Genomic DNA, 25,155 nt, shown 5'->3' on the forward strand with positions numbered 1-25,155 from the left:
CAATGTGCGGTCTTGGGAGGGACAGATGTACGGAGCCTTACCCCTGAACACACAGAGGCTGTTTCCAAGAAAAATAAGAACAATATAGATCTGTCTAATAAATGTAGAGAATATCTAACTAGAGGTGAGTGAAATTATACCAAGTGCATTAACATATAATAAAAAAAATGAGTTGTATTTATAGATGCAAATCAGATTAGAAACAAGTAAAAAATCCAGGAGTAGCACTTTATGTTAGGTAACAAATTAAGACTAAAATAAAAATAGGAGTCTTAAAACAGACCTTGTACAAGTAATAGTGAAGTGAAATTATACAATTTAAAGTCAAGTATGAAATGAACAATTGTGTAGGCTGAAATTCTGTATTCAAATCAGGTCTGAAATACGTAACATATAATTTGAGGCTTTGCAATTCTAAATTTGGCAAGAAAATTTTCAAAATGTGTGCAGAGTTTCCAAGGGACATTAGCAGAGAAAATTAAAAAAAAAATTAAAAACAAACTTGATCATAAAGCACTATAAACTAGTAAAAGGACAACAACTTCTGGACAAAGATGCAAACAGGTTATATAAATCCAAAAATTAAAAAGTACAAATAGGAGACCATAGAAGATGCAAAACATCTGAACAGAAATTACCAAGTGAATATCTAAAATTACAACATTGTATAACTTTAGTAAGTGTGAAGCCTCTTTCCTCCCTCTTGTTCTGTTTGGCCAAAGAAGAAAGGTGGAGTCATATGGAGAAGTAACCTGGACACTTCAGGAAGAGGGGAATGCAAGAATCTTCCTTGAAAGGAGGAATAATGAGACCTTGAATGCATAGTTGTTGAAGATTAATTAGCTTTATGATGTTTTTCTGAGTAGATGTTGTATGTTAGTTGTTAGATAGGAGGTGGGACCACAGTAGTTATGTGAGTCCAAATTTTATTATGTTTTTTGAGTGTTATATATGCTGTTTTATGTTTTGCCGCCCTATAAGGGCATAGTTATCTTTGTACCATTCTATTATTTTAGTATAAATAATAAGTGAAGGGGGCGGCCAGATGATTGCTCTCTTTTCTTTCAACTTCTTTTCTTCTCTTCTTCTCCTTCTCTCTTCCTTCTCTCTTCAAGAAACTACTTTTTTTCATATTTTTTAATTCAGCAGATTTCTACTTAGTCGTTAGAGTTACTCACTGGTTAAAGTCTCTAGAACTATTTTCAGATTTCTCAGTGGATGACTTTTATTAGGAAGTATCTGGAAGTAGCCAGCTCATCATCTTTAAAGCTCCACATTAGTATATCTTGTACCCAACCAACTGAGGGGTACATAAACTGAACTTTAATGGCAGTAGTATGGGGAATCCAGGCCCCTCAGTGGTAGGAGGCTTGTTCAGGAATGAGTTAGGTCAAGTGGTGGCAATTTTCTCAGGTCCAATTGGCATTGGGAATTCATTAGAGGCTGAAGTAATGGAAATTGTGGAAGGGGCAATCAAAGAAAAAGGAGTTTGATGAGCACAAGTGGATTATATGAGGGGATTCACAACTGGTGGTTAATTGGCCGCAAAATAAAGGGAACGATTTATGGATGTATAAAAATGAGATAAAGAAAATTAAATGGATAACTAGGGGTATGGATGTAATAATTCAATGGGTCCAAATAACAGCTAACAGCATGGCTGATGCTTTGGCAAAAGAAGGGATTGGGAGAAATCAAATGTTTTGGGCCCAATGGTAATAATTTGGTATTGGAGATAATCTGTTTCATATTCAACTGTACTTGTACACATTTTTCTGGTCTTTAATTAATGAAAGTTACAGTTATTGATTAAAAAACAAATTGCTAAAAACAAGGAGCTGCAAAAAGGTACAAAATCTGAATAACAAAAGACTACTACAGACCGAGCAGGATCACATAAACCAAGCCTTAGGAGTATAATGACCCAAATTGATAAAAAAATAAATAAAAAGAAAGAAAGAAAAGAGTGTAACATAACCATCACTCTATCTCTTCCCACCACCCAACCTTTAAGAAGTTGCAATTGGCTAGCCCTAGAAATCAACCTACTAAGAACCACTGCCACTAAAATGAATAGGAATAGGGTAATGGGGTCTCCTTATCTTAAAATTCTAATGATTTCAAAAAATCCACCACCAATCCATTCACAACCACCGAAAAAGTGACTTGTTTGCAAGCATCCTTTGATTAACTTTCACCACAATTCTCCAAAACCACAAATTTTCATACTGTTAATTTAGTACTCCCAATCCACAAGGTCATAAGCTTTCTCCAATTCCAATTTAATTGTTACTCCCTTTTTCTTTGATCTTCTTTGGGCCTCTACACATTCATTTACAATAATAATTTGATCTACAATCTATTTTCTTGAATAGAAGCAACTTGGTAATGAGAGATAATTGAAGAAAGAACTTTCTTAAGCCTCAAAGGCAACACCTTAGCAATTATTTTATAAATGCTAGTAAATAATCTGATTGGCCCGAAATCCTTCGGATGATAGACTTTTTTGGTGCCAGGGTAATTAAGGTGGAATTCTTTCCTGGATTAATTATACCCCTCCTATGAAACTCTCTAAACACTCTAAGCAAATCCAACTTAATGATCTCTTAGCAATCCTGATAGAAGGCCATTATAAATCCCTTAATGATTGTTTATTGGTGGGGAAGTTGGACTCATATGTCTTACCTCATAATTATGATGCATTGTTTCAACAAATTGAATGCCACTTTGCATCATAATATTGAATACCACTAAAATGTATTTTCTTATCTTCTTTTGCACTTTCCATTTTTCTAGGAACCTTTTTTTGTTACTGATGAAAAAGATATTAAGTCACAAATATAATCAATCATAACCATGAAAATATTTTAATTTATATCTATGACCTTCATCACTAGAACTAATATGATAGTAAAATAGGATCAATAGAAAGAGAACAAAACAAAGTACCAAGAAGACGATGTAGAGGAATTCAGTGCACCTTATTTGTTAACTATCTCTCTATAAACTATTAACTTATAGAGGTTACAATTAATAAAAATATAGATGTATAGCGCATGTTTTGAGACTAATAAAGAATATGATTTACTTTATCTCAGGATGATTCAATGCTTCTCAGATCAAATATCAGAGCTGAAAACGATTTTGCATACATCATCAAACTCAAGTTCGTCTTCAGAAAGCATTGATAGAGATGATCAGGTTGATGCTACTTCTGATGCCTCTGAATTCACTTTTCCAGCCTTGGGTCCTACTCCAGAAACCACATCTTCTTTAATTCCCAATACTCTCCACCTAATATTTCAGGATCTTTCAGCCGCAGAAAATTCAGGTCAGTCTAGTTATCATTAGTGTCACTCTTACTCAATACTTAGATTTTGGTGTATTTGCATGACAAGTGCATCAGAGTCTAAGTCCACGTGATCAAGGTCATAAGAAGATTCTCACTACTAATGGTGAGAAATATCCTACTTCATTAATTTCTTAAGTTTCTTTGTCACTTTCTCCTCATCATTCTGCGCCATTGATGTGAATTTTGTTCCCACATTTTCTGTCGGTCTTAACTATATTATGTTTTTCTTCTTGTGATGGTTGCATTGTGTAGGACCTGATGACTGGGAAAGTGATCGGGAGGGGGCATTCGATGACTTTTTCTGATGAATTTTCTATTTCAATTTGTTGTAGCAGATTTTCTTGTTCATTCTACCTTAGACACAAGTTCAATAAAAAGTAGGATCTCTAACACCATAGGCTATACTACCCATGCTCAAGTAATTTGTATTCATTTCCTAGTTTCTGATTGTTAATGGACAAATTCAATGATAATAAAATTATTTATATCTCATATATAGAACCTTCTTTTCAAGTTTTTTCATATATCATTTCCTTTTAGTTCTTCAAAGTCCAATTCACCGTTTTACTTGTTTGAATCAAATCATAGGATTCAAACAAAAATCGCAAGATGTTTGAATGCTTTTCTGCAAAAAGTCTTATGATTTTGTTTGAATCCTACCATTTAATTCATAAATCTTTCGATTTATATAATTCTTACATGTGACTATGATTCAATTAAATCCAATTAAAAATTACATCTCTACTTTTTTTTATATTTACTTTTGTTAAGGGAGACTTGTTTTGAAGCCCTTATTAGAAAATTATATATTTATGTTATTTAAGACCAGACATTGATTTTGTTTTACATCACATTATAGGCTAAATGGTCATTGTATGTAATTTTTTTTACTTTCAAGTTAAATGTGATTTTATCATATCAGGCTTCTATTTTACAAGTGTTAAATTCTATTGTTTTAGGTACATATATGGAAGATATGGATTAAAAATAGGTTATAACCATATTCTTTTTAATATTTACTCTTTTGGTATATTTATATTTAATTTTTCACAAGCTTGTAAAATATATAAATAATCTTACCATTTATGTTATGATTCTCAACTCAATTCGATTCAACTTTCTCTACAATTTACGATACGATTACAACTTTTGGAACATTGCTCATACCTAGCTATCTTTTCAGCCAAGAATCTTGAGATTGGGTTGTCAGAGTGTTCGATCCTCACTAATTCCTATAATATGCCATCCCACTTCAATTTAATTAACAAGGTATTGTTGTGCATCTTTTTCATTTTCATGTATTTGTGAAAATTTTACTTTCCATAATAAAATCATTTTGGCAATCTATTACATGTGTCTTTGTTGAAAGTGGAGTAGGATTTTGAATCTTTAAAATGCTTATGTGCATAGAACTATCAAAAAATGTTTATTCTACTAGAAAAGGAAAAACAAATCTAAAAACTTTAATAGGGAAATGTTTCATTTGTTCTATCTTATTTTGGTACTTTCTTTGTTCTCGAATTCTTTTTGTAATATCATGCAGACTTTGCAAGTCCATCATTGAAAGATATCCCCCCTCCTACATCAGTACCAGTGGAAGGTCTGCATCAAGAAGCGCCATCTGAATCCTTTTCTTCAGATTTCTGTTATCCTCTTCTATCCTTGGTAAGCCTTCATTGCTTAAAAGCATCTTCCTATGAGAATCAAACTATTTGTATTGTTTGTTTTTCTTGTTGTCTCTTTTATATTCTACTTTTATTCCTTCTTCAGCCAAATAGGTTTTCAGACAACTCTATGACAATATACTAATCCATGGCTGAATATTTTAGAAGAAAATGACTAATGAGTTGTTATTGAATTTCATAGTATTCAAATTATTTGAAAGGATTAATTGAAATTCTAATCAGGTTGTAATATGAATACTTTTCCCAATATAACACCAATTCATATTGATTAAGAAGAAAGGTCAACAAATTTTACTAGCAAAACCAATAACCGTCCTCAGGATGGTTAGAACACTTACACATGCAAAGATCTTCCAAAAAAACTAGATGATTGAACAAATTGGGCAGTTTAGATATCATTTCAATCCACACAATTGAGTTTCTTCTTCACATGACAAATAAAAAGGAAAAAAGGAGATAGGGAGATGGTATTCGGGAAAATCTGCAAATTAATGGGTTGGTCTATAGAGAGGGAATTCGATCAAAGAAAGAAAAGGGTTTTTAAAAAAATTTGCCCAATGGTGAATCCAAAAAATTTGTTCTCCATCTAAAAACCACTTTCAAAAAGAGATGCAAAGATAAAAGTTTGAAGAGTTGAATGATAGATAAAAGGTTCATGTGTATGTGGGTAAAAAAGATATGAAGTTAAATGAAATTAATTGACGAAACTTTTGTTTCAACAATGATTTTACCAATATACAAACTTGTTGCATAGGTAGTTCTATAATTGTCAAATGGTTGTCGAAAATAGAGTTCACTAATGCTCCCCATTGAAGCACTCGTCATTCTTGAAATAGAGTTCATCTTATTCCATTCATCAATGTGGATGAATTCATATAAAAAATGACAAGGATGGTCTTTCTCATACAAAGAAGGTTCATATCTTCTTGGCGTGTATAAATGATGATCAAGTTCTGAAGTTTCTTCAATCTTGTCATAAATACTCAATTGTAGACAACTACAAATGGTGCTTCTGTTTTATATATGTTGAGTTGGGCCTAGTTGTTTTTTATTCTTATTTTAAGCTATTTAGTTAGGAAGTTGTTGGGCTTTAGGCCCATTAGTTTATGCTTTTAAGTTGTGACTGTTCAGCTACATTATTAGCTGCCCTACTAAGGGCATCCTTGTAGTATCTCATCCTTTAAGTTAAGTATAAATATAATGAGGGGTTGGCGGCTAGGGTTAATTCAAGAAATTCAATAACTGAAATCTTTATCTTCCTCCCCTTTTCCTTTCACAAGAAATTCAATTAAATCTACAATCAGTGATTTCTACTTGGTACAAGAGCAGGCCGAAGGTTCCTTGAGTTGTTTCCTCATGCAGCCCTAGATCGGCCGACTACATGGTGATTTAAGAGGCTGATCGAAGCTTCCAGGTAAGCCCAGTTTTTGGATTTTTTGGTGGATTTGTGTGCCCTGTAACTGGTCTAGGGTTTCTCATCAAAATCAGGAAAAACTGGAGAAAGGGGAAGAGTCTTGTTTCTGTTGGACTCTTCAATTTTGAGCTAGGAAGTGGTGCCCTAATTTTTTAGGGTTCCTTGGAGTTTTATGTAAGGGGCGGTTCAAGTCCTGCCTGATTTGGAGGCTTCTAGAGAGAGCAGTTGTCTCTTCTCTCTCTTCTCCCGTCCCACAGAAAAGGAATATTTTGTGGGAAGACAATCCAGGACACCAGGAAGGTGTTGTTGGTTCCAGAAATGTTTCGTTTGATCTTGTTACATATTTCAGTTATTTTCTTTACATTTTGAGAAGCATGGAGGGTCACGGAGTTGAAAATAAGCCCGGGAGTGAAATAGGACCAATGGGAGGAGGTGTTGGAGACCTTTTCAAGACTAAGACCATTACTTCAATTAGGTTGGATGGTGCAAATTACTTAGAATGGTCACAATCTGCAAAGATGGCCATTGGTGCTCGTGGGAAATTAGGGTATATCACTGGTGAGGAAGTGAAACCTGAAACTAGCAACTCCTAGTGGGTATAGGAGAATTATATGGTGATGACTTGGTTATGTAATTCCATGTTGCCCCATGTAGGTAAAAAATTTTTATGGGCAAATACAGCTAAGGAAATATGGGATGGGCTTGTAGAAACCTATTCACAGAGGGAGAATGTTGCTAGGGCTTATCAGTTAAGAAATCAGATTATTTCTACAAGGCAGGGAGATAGACCTGTTGCAGCCTATTTCTACAATGCCAGGGAATATTTTGAAAAACACCTTGCTTCATATTTATTAGAATATGGTGTTGTGCATCAAAGCAGTTGTCCCTACAATCCACAGTAGAATGGTGTTGCAGAAAGGAAAAACAGACACATTGTTGAGATTGCAAGAAGCATGATGAGCACATCTACAGTTCCACTTTGGTTTTGGGGTGATGTAGTTCTCACAGCAGTATATCTGGTTAATAGGGTGCCCTCTTGTATACTTGGATTCAACACCCCATTCAGTCTCCTTTTTCCTGAGGAGATGTTTCATATTCCTCTCAGGGTGTTTGGGTGTGTCTACTTTGCACATGTCCTTGGTCCTCACCGCTCAAAGGTTGACCCCAAGGCAGAGAAGTGTGTCTCCCTTGGATATACAAAAAATCAGAAAGGATACTGCTATTATGATCTAGTCTCTGGGAGCCGGTATGTTACCATGGATGTCACTTTTTTTTAATCCACATACTTCTTTTCAAAGAATCCTTCTCAGGGGGAGTGTTTTGGGGAAGTGAGTCAGCAGTCTATTCCTCTCCCAGTTCCAGTCCTTGTGTCTACTCCTGTGCTTGGCCATCCTGTGTCACCTACCTTACCACCTCCTTTGTGTCCTGCTTCTCAGCATTACTTACGGCAGAGACTTCACAAGGAGGTTGATTCCACTGCAGCAAAACTCACATCACTTCCTGTCGATTCCTTGGAGACTCCAGATTCAAATGACATGGATTCAGGTATTCCCCTTGGTCCCGCTACTGTTTCAGTTCCCATTGGTTCTACTAACCCTGTTACAGATAACTTGATCTTCCTATTGCTCTTAGAAAAGGGAAGAGAAAGTGTATTGCTCATTGTATTTCACAGTACTTATCCTACAGTGGATTTTCTCCTTCCTACCGTGTTTTTCTTTCCTCCCTTGACTCAGTGTCTATACCCAAGGGTGTTAGTGAGGCTCTCTCCAAACCTGAGTGGAAGACAGCCATGCAAGAAGAGATGGCAACTTTGATTAAGAATCAGACATGGGACATTGTGGATCTACCAGAAGGCAAGGAGACAGATGGATGCAGATGGGTTTACACGGTAAAATACAAGGCAGATGGAAGTATAGAAAGGTACAAGGCAAGACTTGTTGCAAAAGGGTACACATAGACCTATGGTGTTGATTACTTAGAGACCTTTGCACCGGTTGCAAAGATGACCTCTGTTCGGATACTTCTTTCTCTTGCTGCCTCATACTCTTGGCCCTTGTTTCAACTTGATGTGAAGAATGCTTTCCTAAATGGGGATCTGCAAGAGGAAATGTATATGAATCTTTCCTGTTGGCTTTTACAGTGATACTGAAAATGGAAAGGTATGCAGGCTTAAGAAGTCACTTTATGGCTTGAAACAATCTCCCAGAGCATGGTTTGACATATTCAAAAAGGCCTTCATTGCTTTTGGATACACTCAGACTCAATCTGATCATACCTTGTTTGTGAAGAGAAGGGGATTTTTGGTGTCAGTCCTAATTGTTTATGCGGATGATATTGTTGTCACGGGGAATGACCTAAGTGAGATTGATTGTCTAAAAAGGAATCTACATAAAGAATTTGAAACTAAGGATCTTGGAGAACTGAGATACTTCCTAGGCATTGAAGTTGCAAGATCAAAACATGGAATTTTTCTCTCTCAAAGGAAGTATGTCTTGGATCTTCTTCAAGAGACAGGGAAGCTTGGAACGAAGGCAATCAGTACCCCTATTGATCAAAACCATAGAACCAATGCATCAGAAGGTGAACCAGTAAAGGACATTGGGAAATATCAGAGACTTGTGGGTCGGCTGCTATGCTTGTGTATGACAATACCAGACATTTCCTATGCAGTAAGTGTGGTAAGTCAATACATACATGCTCCACGAGTCCAGCATTGAGAGGCAGTTGACAGGATTCTTGCTTATCTGAAGGGACACCCAGGCAAAGGCATATTGTTTAATGATCATGGACAGTTGAAACTAGAGGCTTATATAGATGCAGATTGGGCAGGATGCCTTGATGACAGGAGATCAACTTCAGGAGTGTGCACCCTTGTTGGGGGTAACCTTGTCTCGTGGAAGAGTAAGAAACAAACAGTGGTGGCAAGATCAAGTGTTGAAACTGAATACAGGGCCATGGCACATGGAGTTTTAGAACTTCTCTGAATCCGTTCCCTATTAGAAGAAATTGGTGTGCAGGCAGAAGAACCAATGATGTTATACTGTGATAACCAGGCAGCAATTAACATTGCCCATAACCCAATCCAGCATGACCGAACTAAGCACATTGAAGTGGATAGACATTTTATCAGAGAAAGAGTAACTTCTGGATAAGTTTATCTTCCATACATTGCTTCTGATCTGCAGCTCGCAGATGTTCTCACAAAAGGTGTTGCAAAGAACAAGCTGGAGCATGATATACGCAAGTTGGGAATGTGTGACATTTACTCCCAACTTGAAGGGGAGTGTTGAGTTGGGCCTAGTTGTTTTTTATTCTTATTTTAAGCTATTTAGTTAGGAAATTGTTGGGCTTTAGGCCCATTAGTTTATGTTTTTAAGTTGTGACTGTTCAGCTACATTAGTATCCGCCCTAATAAGGGCATCCTTGTAATATCTCATCCTTTAAGTCAGTATAAATATAATGAGGGGTTGGCGGCTAGGGTTAATTCAAGAATCCTGGTTGACTTCCTACTCTTTTCTCCCTCTCTTTTCTTCTCTACTACTGAAATCTTTATCTTCCTCCCCTTTTCCTCTCACAAGAAATTCAACTAAATCTATGGTCAGTGATTTCTACTATATATAACTCTATATAATCTTCTAGTGTCTTTTTTCATAATTTAGTTGGTGTTAGTTCATTTTGAATCATTAGAGATATTTCTTATGTGTCCAAAGACAAAGAAAACCGCATGTCTCTTCCATTGCCAAATAGGAACTCTAGATTGTTAGACAATATCTAATTTATGCTTTTATTTAGCTTTACTTTCCTTAAGAAAGTGCAATAAATAGAAAACATTGCATATGTTCTTCAATTAAGTTTATAAAGAACTGACATAACCAACTTATAAGAGTCATTTAGCTCCGCTAGTCCTAGTTTACATCTTCCCCCTCCACTCCACACTCTTTCACATGTGAATTAGGTTATGGTAAAAATGCCAACAAGTTTCATCAGTACTCTTGGTTACTTAATATTATTTAGAAGAAATTGAGACCACATGGAATATTTCTTAGACCATACAAAGAGAAGAAAAATGAATCTAAATGCTTATAAATGGTAGTGAAGGTGAATCAACAAAAAGATCCTACTAGCTAACTTCCAACAAATACTAAAGAAATAAGAAAAAGTACTTGTTGTTTTTGGAAAATAAAATCAAGTAAAAAACAATATGTAAAAAAAAAAATAAGCAAGAGAAGTTTAGAACAGCAAGGGGAAGAAGAGAAGTAGACGTTAATAAAAGACTAGTAGTTTATAGGGTGGGAGCTAATTAGATCCCTACTATTATTTATATTTTTTGATAATTAAATGTAAAATTACATGTATGTTCCTCATAACATACAAGAACATAAGGCCCAATAAGAAAGAACTAGGGGCCCGAATAAGAAAGGACTATAACAACTTAAAAATCAGATCCATAAACAAATAAAACAACTATAATCCAAGCTTGTCAACATTACCCCTCAAGTTGGGAATAGATGTCCACCATTCCCAACTTTCCAAGAGCACTTTGTAGCTTAACTATGTGCTATAGATCTATACTCAGCCTTTGCACTATAAGGAGCAACAACAAATTGCTTCTTTCTCTTTCAAGAAGCTAAGTTACTACCAATAAGATTACACAAACGAAATGTTGACCTCCTACCATAAATAGAACTAGCCCAATCTACATTAGTATACACTTCAATCCTTATCTTACCATGCTTGGTCTCCAAGTTTTCTAAAACCTTATACTGCTGCCAAATGTGTTGTATGGGGTTCTTGCATATATTGGCTTACCACACTGACAAAGTAGGCAATATCTTGTCAATAATACATAATTATAAGATTCTCCAAACCAATTTCTGATACATACATCAATTAGTGAGCAACTCTCACTCAATACACTAGTCCTATGATTAAGATCAATAGGAATATCTACTGGCTTCACCCCTACCTTCATGTGTCCCCAAACAGATCCAGAAGATGCTTTCACTAAGAAATATAAATACCATTCCTAGATTAAGCCACCTCAATCTCTAAGAAATGTCTCAGCTATCCAAATCAACCTCAAACTCTGTGCTCAAAAACCTCTTAAGCTGTGCAATCTCCTCATCATTACTAGTCAAAACAATGCCATCAACATAAACAATCAAAACTATTATGTGTTGCCCTGTTCTCTTCACAAAGTGTGATCACACCATTGAGTATAACCAACCTTCAAGAAGGGAACTCGGGCTACATCAAATCACATCCACATAGACTATTTAAGCCCATATAAAGCCTTCTTGAGCTTACAAATACTCCCCCTAGCTGGTGACTATAAAGCCAAGTGGTATATCCATCTATACTTATACTTTCTCATGAAGATCATCATGAATAAGGAATGCAATTTATATTTCCAATTGATAGAAAGGCTAAGATTAATGGGCCACAAGAGATAAGAGTACATTATCTTAGAAATAGGTTAAAAAGTTCCCTCATAGTCAATCCCATAGGATTGGGTATAGATTTTATCTCCAAGCATTGTCTGTACCTTTCTATGGTGCCATATGCCTTGTGCTTCTATGAACACCCAAGTACAATCAACAGGTGTTTTCCCCCTTTGGCAATTGAACAATGTTCCATGTCTCATTTTTTAGAAAGGCCTCAATCTCTGCTTGTATAGCTTCTCTCCACTTAGGTTTGATCTATTGCTTTAGCTACATTCCTTTTGCTGAAAACAGATGCAACAAATGCAAGAAAAGACTTACATGTAGTGGACAAATGATCATAAGAAATATGATAAGTAGTACTATGAGCAATAGTATGATGGCGCTTATCCTTGCAAAAACCATTAGTAAGATCAAGGTCAGAAGGACTAACATGTAACTGAGGAGGTTCTAGGTTAGAACTAGTATGTACCTCAGGAATGGCAGGAGGATCAGAGCTCAGAAGAAATGTGGTTAATAGGATGCTTGAACTTGCATTTTCAAAGGAAGTTAAAGTTATATTCATCCTTTGTTGTTAGACCAGCAACTCGCAAGTAGAAGAGAAAATAGAGGGCTCAGGAACAGAAGAAGGAAGAGAAATAGCAGGCTTAGAGATGGTAAATGTATGGTCTCCCCCTATGTAGATCACCAAAAAATAATGGAGTAGACTAAAAAAAAATAATGCAACATCCTTGGAAACAATTAAACCTCCTAGTAATAGGTTAAAAGAAGCAATACCCCTTTTTATCAGATCCAGAACTCAAATATACACATTTATTGGATTTAGGGTCAAACTTAGATTGGTGAGGGTCAAGAAAATGGACAAAATAACTGTAGAGATAAAAAGAGTTAGAGTTACCCGAGAAGGATATTTTTGTATTTTTACATTTGTTGTACTCCTGTTTCTTATGTATACTACTGTTTTGTATACTAAGGAAAGTTTGGTCCTTTCCCTTCTTTTAATATAAATATCTCTTCCTTGGGTGTCGAGTCTCACTTTTGACACACCCACTAATCTGCTATCCTTTCTCTCTGTTACTGTTTCAGATCTGTCTCTGACATGGTACCAGAGTAGGTCATTAATTGATCTGCTGAGTTGCCTTTTGCTCTCTGCTTTACTTGGCATCTAAGGGTCGTCCTATCATTACTTGGGAACCCCTTTTTATGCCCCTGAATATCTCTTCTTAAGGCTGTTTCGATCAGTAATGGACAGACCTGAAACCTCGGAGTTTGTGCCACCAAGTTTATTCTTTTCCTTAGACCTGTGTACTTGGAGACATCAAATCCGATTGGAGACATCAGAAGAGTCCTTGTGATCTCTTTCAGCCTGGTTGGATTCAGATTGGTTAAGAAGGGTTTTGATCCCTCTCTTGGTTTGGGCACTCTAGTGAAAGGTACTCCATTCTCTTTCTCTCTGTTTTGAATCCTGATATTGTTTCCGAAAATCAGCACTGTTGTTTCACTATTAATGGCTTCAGAAAGAATGGATGTCCTTCCAATCAAATTTAATGGATTGAACCATGCCTTGTGGAAGTTCAACTTTCAGTTTCATGTTGAAGCTAAGGGTCTTTGGGGGTATTTAGATGGAACTGCACCCAAACCTGATGACTCAGACATTAAAGCCCTAAACCAATGGAAGATTGACAATGCAAATATTGCATCATGGATTCTCGAATCTGTTGAAGTTGACATGAGATGTATCAGTACCTTGAGAAGGTATATCAACAATTAAACCTCTCTAGACAATATCAGATAGAAGTCAGCATATTTTCATACCATTAAGGGGAGAGAAAAGTTTAAGAATACTATGCTGGATTCATTAACCTTTGGACTGAGTTCGAGTTAGTACACATGGGTAAAAATCCTTTAGATTGTTGTGTGAAGTTCATGAAGGCTCACTTTGATAGAAGAAAAATTATGCATTTCTTAATGCATCTTAGACCTGATTTTGAAGCTATTAGGTCTGATATTCTCACCTGAGAGACTCTTCCAGACCTAGATACTATTACTTGGGGAGATATTGAGAGAAGAAACCAGGTTAGTTACAAAAAATACTATTGATGGCAGGAAGGATCCTAACAAAGATGTTTTTCTTGCAATACTATTGTTCCTGAATCCAGTGCTATGAGTGCATAGAATTTGGACATGTTGTTCACACTGCGAGAAGAACACATGTGCTTACTGCAAGCAACAGGGTCATATCATTATAGAATTCCCTACTTGACCACCAAAAGGCAGTGGGTCTAATCAAAAGAAAGGGTCTTATAAAGCCTATCAGACTTTCAGAGAGACTTCAAATGCCTATCCTCTATTACTTCGGTGGCATCACATAATGATAATTCCAATGGTATGTCTAAAGAAAGGATTTGGCAGCTTATGTCCTCAACTATCTCTTCCGTCTTCTCTTCTATTGGTTTATTTGGTAAGTCTCCTACCTTCTTCCCTTCATCAAACCACCTTTGGATCATAGATTCTAGTGCCTCTAACCACATGACAGGGCCCTCCTTTGGTCAGTCTCCTAAACCCCATCTCTCTAATGGACATATTGTCACTACAAATGGTGAAAAATTAGATATACTTGTTTGTGGTGACTTACACTTATCTACTTCTAAGTCCTCTTACTTTCACCTACCCAAGACCTTATTTATACCCAAATTAACCACCAATTTGATTTCTGTTGCCCAACTTGTAGAAGATGGTAACACTACTTTATTTTCCTCTAATGGTTGTTTGATATAGGAGCAACAAACTGGGGAGGTGAAGGGGAAGAGGCTTAGACTGGGTTGACTATTTGCTTTTGAGTTTGAGAAGAAAGTTGATTTTGTTTCTACTTCCTGTTTACTTTCTACTATTTCTGATTTTCAATTCTTTAGTTGTAACAATGACTGGAACTTATGGCATAGACGCCTTGGTCACCCATTTCCTAAGAAACTTGATTATTTGTTTGCTTCTGGTAGTTTACAAATTTCTACTGCTCCACTTAAAATGTTAATAAATCAGGCACTACTTATTTGAGAAAAGGTCATATTTTACCGTTTCTTTCTTATTCGAGCATGCAACAGTTCACTTTTATTTGATACATAGTGATGTTTGGTCGTCTCCAGTTACTTCCAGATTAGGATACAAGTATTTTGTGACTTTTATTGATGATTGCACTTGTTTTACGCGTATTTATTTTCTTTGCAAGAAATCCGAAGTTTACCCTACATTAAAACTATTTCATGCTTATGTTGCTACCCAGTTTTAGGGCAAGACATGTGTCCTATGGTTAAATTCGGGGGAGAGTACTTTGATGGGGATTTTCAAACCTACTTGAAACAACAAGGGATTCAGTCCCAAAAGTCCTGTCCTAGAACCCATCAACAAAATGGAATAGCATAAAGAAAGAAAAGACACATATTGAGTGTGGTTAGAACCCTCTTGCAAGATTCTCATGTTCCCTCTTGGTTTTGGGTGGAGGCGGCCAGCACTGCTATGTTTCTTACAAACTCTCTTCCGTCATCTGTCATGAATAACACTTCTCCTTTTCAGTCCCTTTTTCACAAACCACCAAACCTATCAATACTTAGAGTTTTTGGTTGTATTTGTTTTGTTCATCTTTCACCCCATGAATGCGCCAAGCTAACTACACAGGCAGCTTTGTATGCTTTTGTTATGATCCAGAAGCTTGTCGCATTCGGATTTCTCGTAATGTTATCTTTCTTGAGCATGTGTCGTTCTTTGAGCATATTATTAAACTTCCTGCCCCTTCTATCTCTTTATTTCACAACTTTGTTTCTACAGATTCCTCAAGTACATCCATGGTTTCAAATGTCGCGACATTTCGCTAATGTTGCCCGACATATGTCGATGTCAAGGCTCACCAACATGAAAATGGATGGAAATATAAAAATAACATTATTTCGGTCAACATTTCCTATATTTCAGAAATGCCGACCAAATCGATCCAAATAACAAAAAAAAAGATAGTTTTTCCTATTATGTCAACGGGATGTCGACTAATATACATTAATAGTATAATATATTAGTATATTATATTAATATAATGCAATATACTAATATAAATTATTCCATTAATAATTTCTATTTAATATTTCAAATAGAATATTTATAAAAAAGAATCAACTAATATAAATTATTCCATTAATAAAATATTTCAAATAGATTAATTACTTTATAATATAAAACATAAAATATTTTTCAAGTAATAAAATATTAACTAGTTAGTATTTTTAAAATATTTATTAAAATCAGAAAATGTTTATTAAATTTTATAATAAATCATATTCTACATTTAATATAAAAAATCAGAATAAATTTACTAAATTTTACACTAAATCACGATTATTATAAATTTAGTATTAAAAATCATAATAAATTCATTAAGTTCTATAAGAAATCAGAATATATCATAACCTTAAAACTACCAAAAGGAGAATCAGTTTATTAAATTTATAAATAAAACATAATGCATTATAACTTTAATATTTAAGAAATCAGAATAAAAGAATTTCTATTAACTAGTGTGAAATAAATATATTACAATTTATAATAAATCAGAATTAAAAATAAGAAAATAAAATATCGGATAGCCTTGTAAAAACATCAAAATGCATAATAAATTAGTAAATCATCATTTACTAATTTGTTATTGATCTTAGTTTCTTAGCTTTATATAATGGTTGGGAACAAGATAATAGTCTAGAAATATGTATTAATGCTTCTTTTATCATTTTACAAAATATCATTGCATATTTCTACATAAATTATAATTTTTCCACAATATATCTAATTTTTACAATATTTCCCCTCGACATTTCTGACACTTCCGACATATGTCCTATATTTTGGTAAGCGACATTTCCATCAACATCACCCTTGCAGCAACTCCAGACTTACTTCAAAAAATAACGATCTACATCAGCACCTATCCCCCTTTCCTCTCCACCACTAGATGCTGATCTGGTTACTCTAACTATTCAAGTAAGTTCATCTGACCCTCCACCTAAACCCACTGCACCCACTTAGCATCGTTCTACTAGAATTTCTCATCCTCCTGACTGCTATGGTTATTCCCTATATAATAGCTCCTTTTCTGCTATTTTATCCACCACAGATATCCCAAAGACTTATCAACAGGATGTAGGAGTTCCACATTAGAAAGATGCCATGGTTTGAGATTCAAGCCCTTCTTGAGAATGACACCTGGGATCTAGTTGAAGCTCCTCCTAAAGCCTTTCTCATTGGTAGCCGCTGGGTTTACTTTGTGAAGTTGAACTCAAATGGGAGTCTAGATAGGTACAAGGCTAGACTTGTTGCTTAGGGCTATAAACGGGAGTATGGGATAGATTATGAGGAGACCTTTGCTCCTATAGCAAAAACGACTATTGTCAAACCTCTTCTAACCATCTTTATAGCTAAAAACTAAACAATTCATCAAACGGATGTGAAAAATGCATTCCTACATGGGGAATTGAAGGAAATTGTTTACATGAAACCTCCTCCTGGATATTGTAGAGACCCACATCTTATTTGTCATCTCAAGAAGTCTTTGTATGGCCTAAAACAAGCACCTAGGGCCTAGTTTAAAAGATTCCATTTTGTCATCATTGATACTAGATTTGTCCAAAGCTCCTTAGATTATTCTCTTTTTACCCTACATCGAAATCAAGGTATGATAATTCTTTTCCTCTATGTTGATGATATAATCATTATAGGAAATGATTTAGAATGAGTGGCTGATTTGAAATGACTTCTTAGTGAATCCTTTAAGATGAAGGATTTGGGTCCCTTAACCTACTTTTTGGGACTAGGGGTAAATCGTAATTCCCATGGTTATTTTGTTAACCAACATAAATATGCAATGGACCTTGTTAGAATGGCTAACCTCGGTGACTCCAAGACTGTTGATACTCCCTTGGAGATTAATCTGAAACTCAGTAAGGATAATGGTTCTCCTCTTGAGGATCCTACTCTCTATCGACAGTTGGTGGGTAGTCTAACATATCTCACTATGACTGCCAAACATATCTTATGCAGTCCAAATTGTGAGCCAGTTTGTGTCGTCTCCGTGACAACCACATTTGTCTGCAGTTCACCAAATCATTAGATATTTGTGGGAGCTTTATCTCACGGCCTGTTCTTCTCCTATGAAAATGTTGTTTGGGCTAGTTTCCCAGACACTCGACGATCCACTATGGGCCGGTATGTCTTCTTGGGCAACTCTCTCATTTCCTGAAAATGTAAGAAACGATCCACAATATCAAAGTCTTTCACTGAAGCTGAATACCGAGCTATGTCGTCAGTATGTAGTGAAATTACATGGCTTCGTGCTCTTCTACATGACATACTACATGAGCCACCACCTTCTATTCCCCTCTTTGCAGATAATGTCAGTGCAATCAAAATCGCATCCAACCCTGTCTTCCATGAGCACACAAAGCACATCAAAGTTGATTGCCACTTCATTCGCGATCTTCTCCATGCCTTTAAAAGATTCCATGGCACTATTTCTCTTCCCCACATGTCCTTTGGCCTCCAACTTGTTGATCTATTGGCGAAGGCAATGACTCGTGTACAACATTTATTTCTCATGGACAAACTGATGCTTATTCCAACGCATTAGTTTGAGGGGGAGTGTAGAGATAAAAAGAGTTGGAGTTAGCCGAGAAGGCTATTTTTGTATTTTTACATTTGTTGCACTCTAGTTTCTTATGTATACTACTATTTTGTATAATAATTACAACTTGGTGCTTTTCCTTTTTATTATATAAATATCTCTTCCTTGGATGTTGAGTCCCACTTTTGACACTCCCACAAATCTGCTATCCTTTCTCTCTGTTACTGCTTCATATCTGTCTCTGACAATAACTGCAACCAAAGACACAAAGTGGAATGGAAACGCATCATCCCTAGAATGGAGAATGCTAAACGGAGTTTCAAAATGAAGAACATGAGAAGGAACTCTATTAATAACACAGATAGTAGTATGGACAAAATCATCCCAAAAACGAAGAGGAAGATGATGGCTAATTATAATTTTCCCTAGAAACCTCAAGAATATGTTTGTTCTTGTGCTCTACAATTCCATTTCCTGTGGAGTGTAGGCATAATAACTCTAATAGAAAATGTCATAAGAATTCAATTAAGGAGGATTGTTTTTCTTTTCAAAATACTCTTTAGTATTGTCAAATCAGAGCACCTTGACCCTAATACCAAATTAGGTAAAGACCATTTTGATGAAATTGTTGTACCAAATGAGGAACATTATCCTTGGAACACATCAAGTATGTCCAAGAGTGAGAAAAATCATCCACAAAAAGCAAGAAATAATGGTATCCACCCATTCAAATAACATGGTATGGTTCCCACACATCAATATGAACAAGATCAAAAGGAGAATTGCCTCTGTTATTTCTTGAAATATAAGTGTTTCTATAATGGTTGGATAGTTGACAACTTTCACACTTAAGACTAGGCATAGAAACAAACTAAAATAATTAAGGAAAGAATGACCTCAAAGAAGCAAAAGACAAATGACCTAGTTGAATATGCCAAAGCATTATTCAATCTACATACTTCGAAGAAGCAATATGATCATGATGAATGAATGGACTCTGCCTAATAGAAGATCGAGGGCAGCACCAACACACCAAAAACTCCAACAACTAGGACTCAAATAAGGGTTCGACCAATACATTTTAATTCATTCTGCAGTCATCGGGTCCAAAGATTGCATAAGAATCATTTACGAGTGCTAAAGAAAGTGTGCTGTAATACTAACCAGTTGGTTTTGGCAAATAAAATCAAATAAAAAATAATACGTAAAGACAAATAAGCAATATAGGATTAGAACAGCAAGGGGGAAGAAGGGTAGAAGAAGTTGAAATCAATAGAAGAGGAGCACTGTCAAGTCTAATGAGATCCCCACTGGTACTTATATTCTTTGGTAATTAAATGTTAAATTACACATATGCCCCTCAAAATGTGGCAGCAACATAAAGCATTAAAAGAAATAACATACAAGAGGCCCATAGGCCCAATAAGAAAGATCTAAGGGCCCAAATAAAAAGGGACCATAACAATTTAATGAATTAGGCCCATAAACAAATAAAACAACCATGATCCGGCCCCGTCAACAAAGGACAAAAACTAAAGCTAATGTCAAGTATAAAACAAAATTTTATTCAGGGAAAATAATACATTAGGAGCAAGGTAGATATGAAATAAGTTTTGACATTCAATTTTAATTTCTAATTTTGGGATTATCCTTTATTTCATATAGAAGGTCCAATTTATCTGTGCACATTAATAACTTCAAATATTACCAAGAGTTTGTCAAATCTGTAAAAAAAATGATATTGCATATTTAAGCAGGATTATTTAGTTTACCGAGATTTTCTTCTAATGATATCATTTGTCCGCATCTGGAACCGATGCATCCTTGATTCAATATTACATGTGATGACATACCTCAAATAAACGTAATTCATAATGCCACCTACTAAGAAGACATCCATTTTATGTGAACTGTTATCATTTAACGGAATGCCTATTCTTTTGTAATTAGGCTCAAAGAGAAACTTACCAACTTGGTGTCAGAAAATCGAGTTCTCCACCAGAAAGCTCTTTCCATGGCACCCAATAACAAGTTCCTCTCAGGATGCTCTAAATCAATTAGCCAGGTATTCCTAACAGAGAACCATTTTGCAAACCATGAAGTGGAGCTTTTCACCTCATGGATATTTTAGGTGATATTTTTATTCTCTATTGATTGACAGAGTAGTACTGATAGTGGCCATATTGTGGGGGGTGATCACAAGACTGCTTTTGTAAGTTGAAATTTTTTCAGGGTTATCATATTTTCAGATTATTCATCTAAATTTTCTTTTGCTCATATTTTCATTTTCATCTGTGAAATATTATAGGATATTCACAGTTCATTATCAACACCATGGGAACTTTTACAACCACAAAAGTCACTCAATGAGAAACAGCAGGAGAACAAAGACTTGCTCAGAAGGTGTATTGCTCAGCACCAAGACTTCAGTTGGAGAAGACCAATTTTCACATGTATCATATACAAATGCCTTCTTTCAAAGTTGATCGGACTAGCTTTTTTTTTTTGACCAGATTATTCAGACAATTGCACATGCTATTGAGGTTTGAACCATCCAATCTTCTATGGTTGTTTATAGGTTTTTATAGTTCTTTTTTCCTTTTTTATTTTCTGAACATGAAACATACCTTTTCTTAACTTAAACCTGCTCTATGTATTAACTATTAAAGACCCAGGGTAACAATGATATGCTAGTCTACTGTTTGTCCAACTCATCAACTTTGTTACTACTACTCCAGTGAACACTTAAAGCAAGCAGTGCAGATGGTATGGCTCCACAACACCGTCGGTCATCATCAGCTACCTTGTTTTGAATGATGATTCAAGTAAACAGGAATTTCATTTTGAATCAAAGGGTTTTTTTTATGGTTTTATGCCTATATCTTCTAATGTAAATAATTGTTCTTAAGAGTTTTTGGGGACTCCACAAGGTGTTAATCTTTCTTTTGTCAATGTCAGGTTGGCTAGTGGCGCAGACACCTTGTACCAATTTGAAGCTAAATATCCTCCTTTACTTTTCAAACAGCAACTCGCAGCATATGTAGAAAATATACATGATCCAAAAAATCTAAAGAAAGAAATTTCTCTATAGCTTGGGTTGAGCATCCAGGTATCCAGCTCTGTTAATTGACACTTAAAATAGTGGTTTTCCTGCTATCCTTGCTATCATAATATGTTCTTTCAATTCATGGATTGGACAATGCAGGCACCAAGAACCTCTAGAGCAAGCTTTTTTAAGGGATAACCCCGTTCTCTTGCAAATGCAGCAACTCAACAAGTTCTGATTACTCACTGGCGAGGAATTGTGAAGAGCCTTGGACATTTCTTGAATACATCAAAAGTAAATTATGTTAGTAAAGTTTCTTGAATATCCATTCTTCTCTTCATTTTTCTTTCTTTTTTTTTTCTGAATGTAAAGCCATTTGGGAAGGATGTTTTGAAAAATGGCATAGTCTATGAGATCCTACATTCTCAAATGGTTCAAAATGCTCAAATTACTAGTTGTCATGATTACCTAACTGGCCAAATCTGCTACTTTTTCTCTGAATTTTTTGTCATTTAATTGAACTCTTAATTGGGGCCTCATCATTTTGTTTTAAGTAAATTGGTTAACATACCTCGTGATTTTCTGGTTCCCTTATTATTTTTAGTCCATAAGGTTTTCATACATATTTTCTTTCATCAACGTACAGTTATTCAACAGCTATGATGTCTATACCCATTTCCTTCATGTTTAGTGCTTTTATACTTAATATGATTATTGACTCTTATAATGATATCCTTTTTTTTGCTTGGCCTTTTATTAAGGTGAGAGTGCTGCTCCTTTAGAAATGGTCAATATGTTAAGGCAGGTTTAGCTGAGCTAGAAGACTGATGCTATAAGGCAACTGATGTGGTTGGTCCAGCTTGGGATGAGCTGAAGCATATCAGACAGTGTACTTTCTCTCTATTGCTTGTTGCCTACCACAACTTTTATTACAGACCTTAGCATACTGAAAAGTGGCACAAGTGGTTTATCACATTAGAAAGATGATTCCTCATATTGCAGAGGAAAGATAAAATTAAACATTTAAAACAAGGAAAAATTACCCTTTGGGTCCCAAAGTTGGTAAGATATTAAAATTCTTTTGATATGTGCTACTTTGCCATGTTTCAGGTCATACATCAAAATCCAAACAAAATATCCGATGAAATAAGCCATGATATGTGTCCAGTGAATGACCTTTCTTGAGGATTTGAAAGAAATTTGTTCCTCCTGGCCTGTGCTTTTCTTGGATCTCAACAAGCTTTTATTTGCCAACAAGAGGTGCTCAGTATACAGCAATTGTACAGGATTAGCACAATGTGCCGGGATTACAAGTATGGCATGCATAGTGTATCCTCAGATGTAAAGTTATTATGGATACCATTATACAAACTAGGTTTGGATCATCATCTTCATTATAATGAGGTATGAAAATATTCAAGTCCTCAGTGGCAAGAGCTCACAGTGCGTAACCATGGTCAGTTATCCGATGGGATGTCTCTGACTGGTTATATCCAACATGAGGGTGTTGATGACTGAAGATTCCAACAATGCTGTCAGAAACTCTTTTTTATTGGATGATGATTCAAGGTAAGTACAAGATTAGCCATTTCAGCATGTTCTCCTGCCTTCAATAGATGTTTTGAAAATATGATTACTGGTATTTGCTGTTCTCCCTTCTGTGTTACTCATGGTGCAGCATACCATTTTTCGGTTGATGACACATCAAAGTCAATGCAACAGTTTAACATCTCTGACATTGAACCACCACCATTAATTCACGAGAATTCAGGTTTCTTGTTCTTGTTAACACATTCTGAGTAATCACTTCTCGTATAGCTACTGGCTTGGATGGGTTCTCTTTGGTATCCCTCCATCTATTCCACGGCATCTTACTCATTGGCCGCATAGTTCCATTAGAGTCCATTCAGTTGTTGAAGGACTTCATGGTGTGGGTATGATGATCTTTCTACCTTGGAGGAGTAAGGCTGTTTCTCGTCTTCCCCTTGCCACCTGTAATGTAATTTATCAAAGGGAAACGTCCTTGGTCTCTATATAATGATGCATAAACTTTCTCCCCTAGTATTGCAAAAGTTCTCGCTATTTTTGTTCATGAAGGGTGAATGTTGTCTTTTCCAAATGATGCACTAATTTCATAGAGCAACTATCTCCAGATATTGTTATTCAATTTGTCCATTCAGTTGATGTCTCAAACCATCAAAAGGAAAAAAGGTCATCATGTTTTCAACTGAACTGGAGTTCTGTAATCAGTTCAGGTTCCATACATAAAAGTGTTCATGTGCATAGATCTATAGGTGCATCATCATTGAGCTCCAGGTTAGAATCTTGACCTATCAGTGCATTTATGGAATTTTGAGTGGATACATATTGTTCAACCACCAAAAAATGGTCCAACCATCCCTAATCCAGAGTAATTAGTACCTAAAAGTTCGATCAAAGTTTATTTTCAACAATGGAGGTATCAGTTTAGACCCGATAGCAGCATTAGTTTGAAGATTTCCAGATGGCTGCATACAGCAGAAATGACCATTATCCCCAAGGATTAATATATGGTGTATTGTATCAACATCCATGGTCATAGATACTAGCTATGCCCCTAATGAGTATATATCCCATGAGTCGTGTGTATCGACCTGATATGCACCAATATGAAAGTGTATAGGTGTCTGGTTTGACAATTTGACCACTTTTGGACTGTTTTGGACTAAAAAATTGAACATTATTATTATAAAAATTCAAATAGAGTAATAATTGTAAAAAATGAAATAAATAATTTAAGATTTAATTTTCTCCAAAATTTAATAAAAAATATAAATTATAATAAAAATAATGATTTTGTCTAAGTTACCCATGGAGGGGAGGAAATTGGCCAAATTGTGTAGGACTAAAATGTTCCTGCCATAACCAAAAAAAAGGGGGATCTTTTGGCTCAGTTTGGAAGGAGTACAAATACAAATATGTAGAGTGCTATGTATTTGCATTGTACATATTTGTACTTATACTCCTTCCAAACTGAACCTTTTGGAAATTTGCTCACTTATGTCAAAAGAACAAGGATAGATGTACTTACCCGTAGGGGTGTCAATTGACCAGTTTTGGTTTGGATCCAATCTGATCTAAACCTTATCAAATCGGATTTGGATGGTCCATTATAATTATTGAATTGGGCCAATCCAAAATAATTTGGATCCAAAATTAATTGGTCCATATTGTTATTGGTTTGAAATAGGCCTAAACCAAATTTTCGATAATCCAATCATGAGGCCAAACCCTTGACCAATTTGAAATCAATCAAAATTGAAAACAAAATCATTTTTATAAAAGTAATTTTATGAAAAATATTTTTACGAAAGCACTTTTATAAAAATATTTTTACAAAAATACTTTTATGAAAGCACTTTTACAGAAGTAGTTTTATAAAAGCATTTTTACAAAATCACTTTAATAAAATCACTTTTACGAAAGCACTTTTATAAAAATACTTTTATAAAATTACTTTTACACGAAAGCATTTTTATGAAATCACTTTTACAAAAAAAACTTTTACTGAAGTACTTTT

The 25,155-nt window shown here is 35.3% G+C and overlaps 1 protein-coding gene and 1 long non-coding RNA gene across 8 annotated transcripts in view; both read left to right on the forward strand.

Annotated features, from left to right (window-relative positions):
• Positions 1-23,022, forward strand: part of LOC148864912 (myosin-9-like) — a 139,272-nt gene extending 116,250 nt beyond the window's left edge. For 3 of the 7 annotated variants that reach the window (XM_088978884.1, XM_088978887.1, XM_088978891.1), the window contains 9 exons: positions 3,099-3,331; positions 20,501-20,615; positions 20,712-20,762; positions 20,859-21,003; positions 21,220-21,375; positions 21,509-21,659; positions 21,756-21,899; positions 22,358-22,485; positions 22,707-23,022. In XM_088978884.1, the coding sequence (XP_088835010.1) occupies positions 3,099-3,331; positions 20,501-20,615; positions 20,712-20,762; positions 20,859-21,003; positions 21,220-21,291 (616 nt within the window). In that variant the 3' untranslated portion in view covers positions 21,292-21,375; positions 21,509-21,659; positions 21,756-21,899; positions 22,358-22,485; positions 22,707-23,022. Of the gene's footprint in view, positions 1-3,098; positions 3,332-3,604; positions 3,850-20,500; positions 20,616-20,711; positions 20,763-20,858; positions 21,094-21,219; positions 21,376-21,508; positions 21,660-21,755; positions 22,164-22,357; positions 22,486-22,706 lie in introns of those variants that run through there. The other 4 variants (XM_088978885.1, XM_088978890.1, XM_088978888.1 and 1 more) reach the window with 4 other exon arrangements.
• Positions 23,023-23,025: 3 nt separating this feature from the next.
• Positions 23,026-23,334, forward strand: LOC148864913 (uncharacterized). The gene is made up of 2 exons (XR_016110082.1): positions 23,026-23,165; positions 23,275-23,334. It is a non-coding gene; the product is annotated as an uncharacterized LOC148864913 (long non-coding RNA).
• The last annotated feature ends 1,821 nt before the right edge of the window (positions 23,335-25,155 follow it).

The sequence above is a fragment of the Nelumbo lutea genome, chromosome 3, assembly GCF_056320005.1.
Source record: "Nelumbo lutea isolate HS-2025 chromosome 3, American lotus-T2T, whole genome shotgun sequence".
Classification (NCBI taxonomy): Eukaryota; Viridiplantae; Streptophyta; class Magnoliopsida; order Proteales; family Nelumbonaceae; genus Nelumbo; species Nelumbo lutea.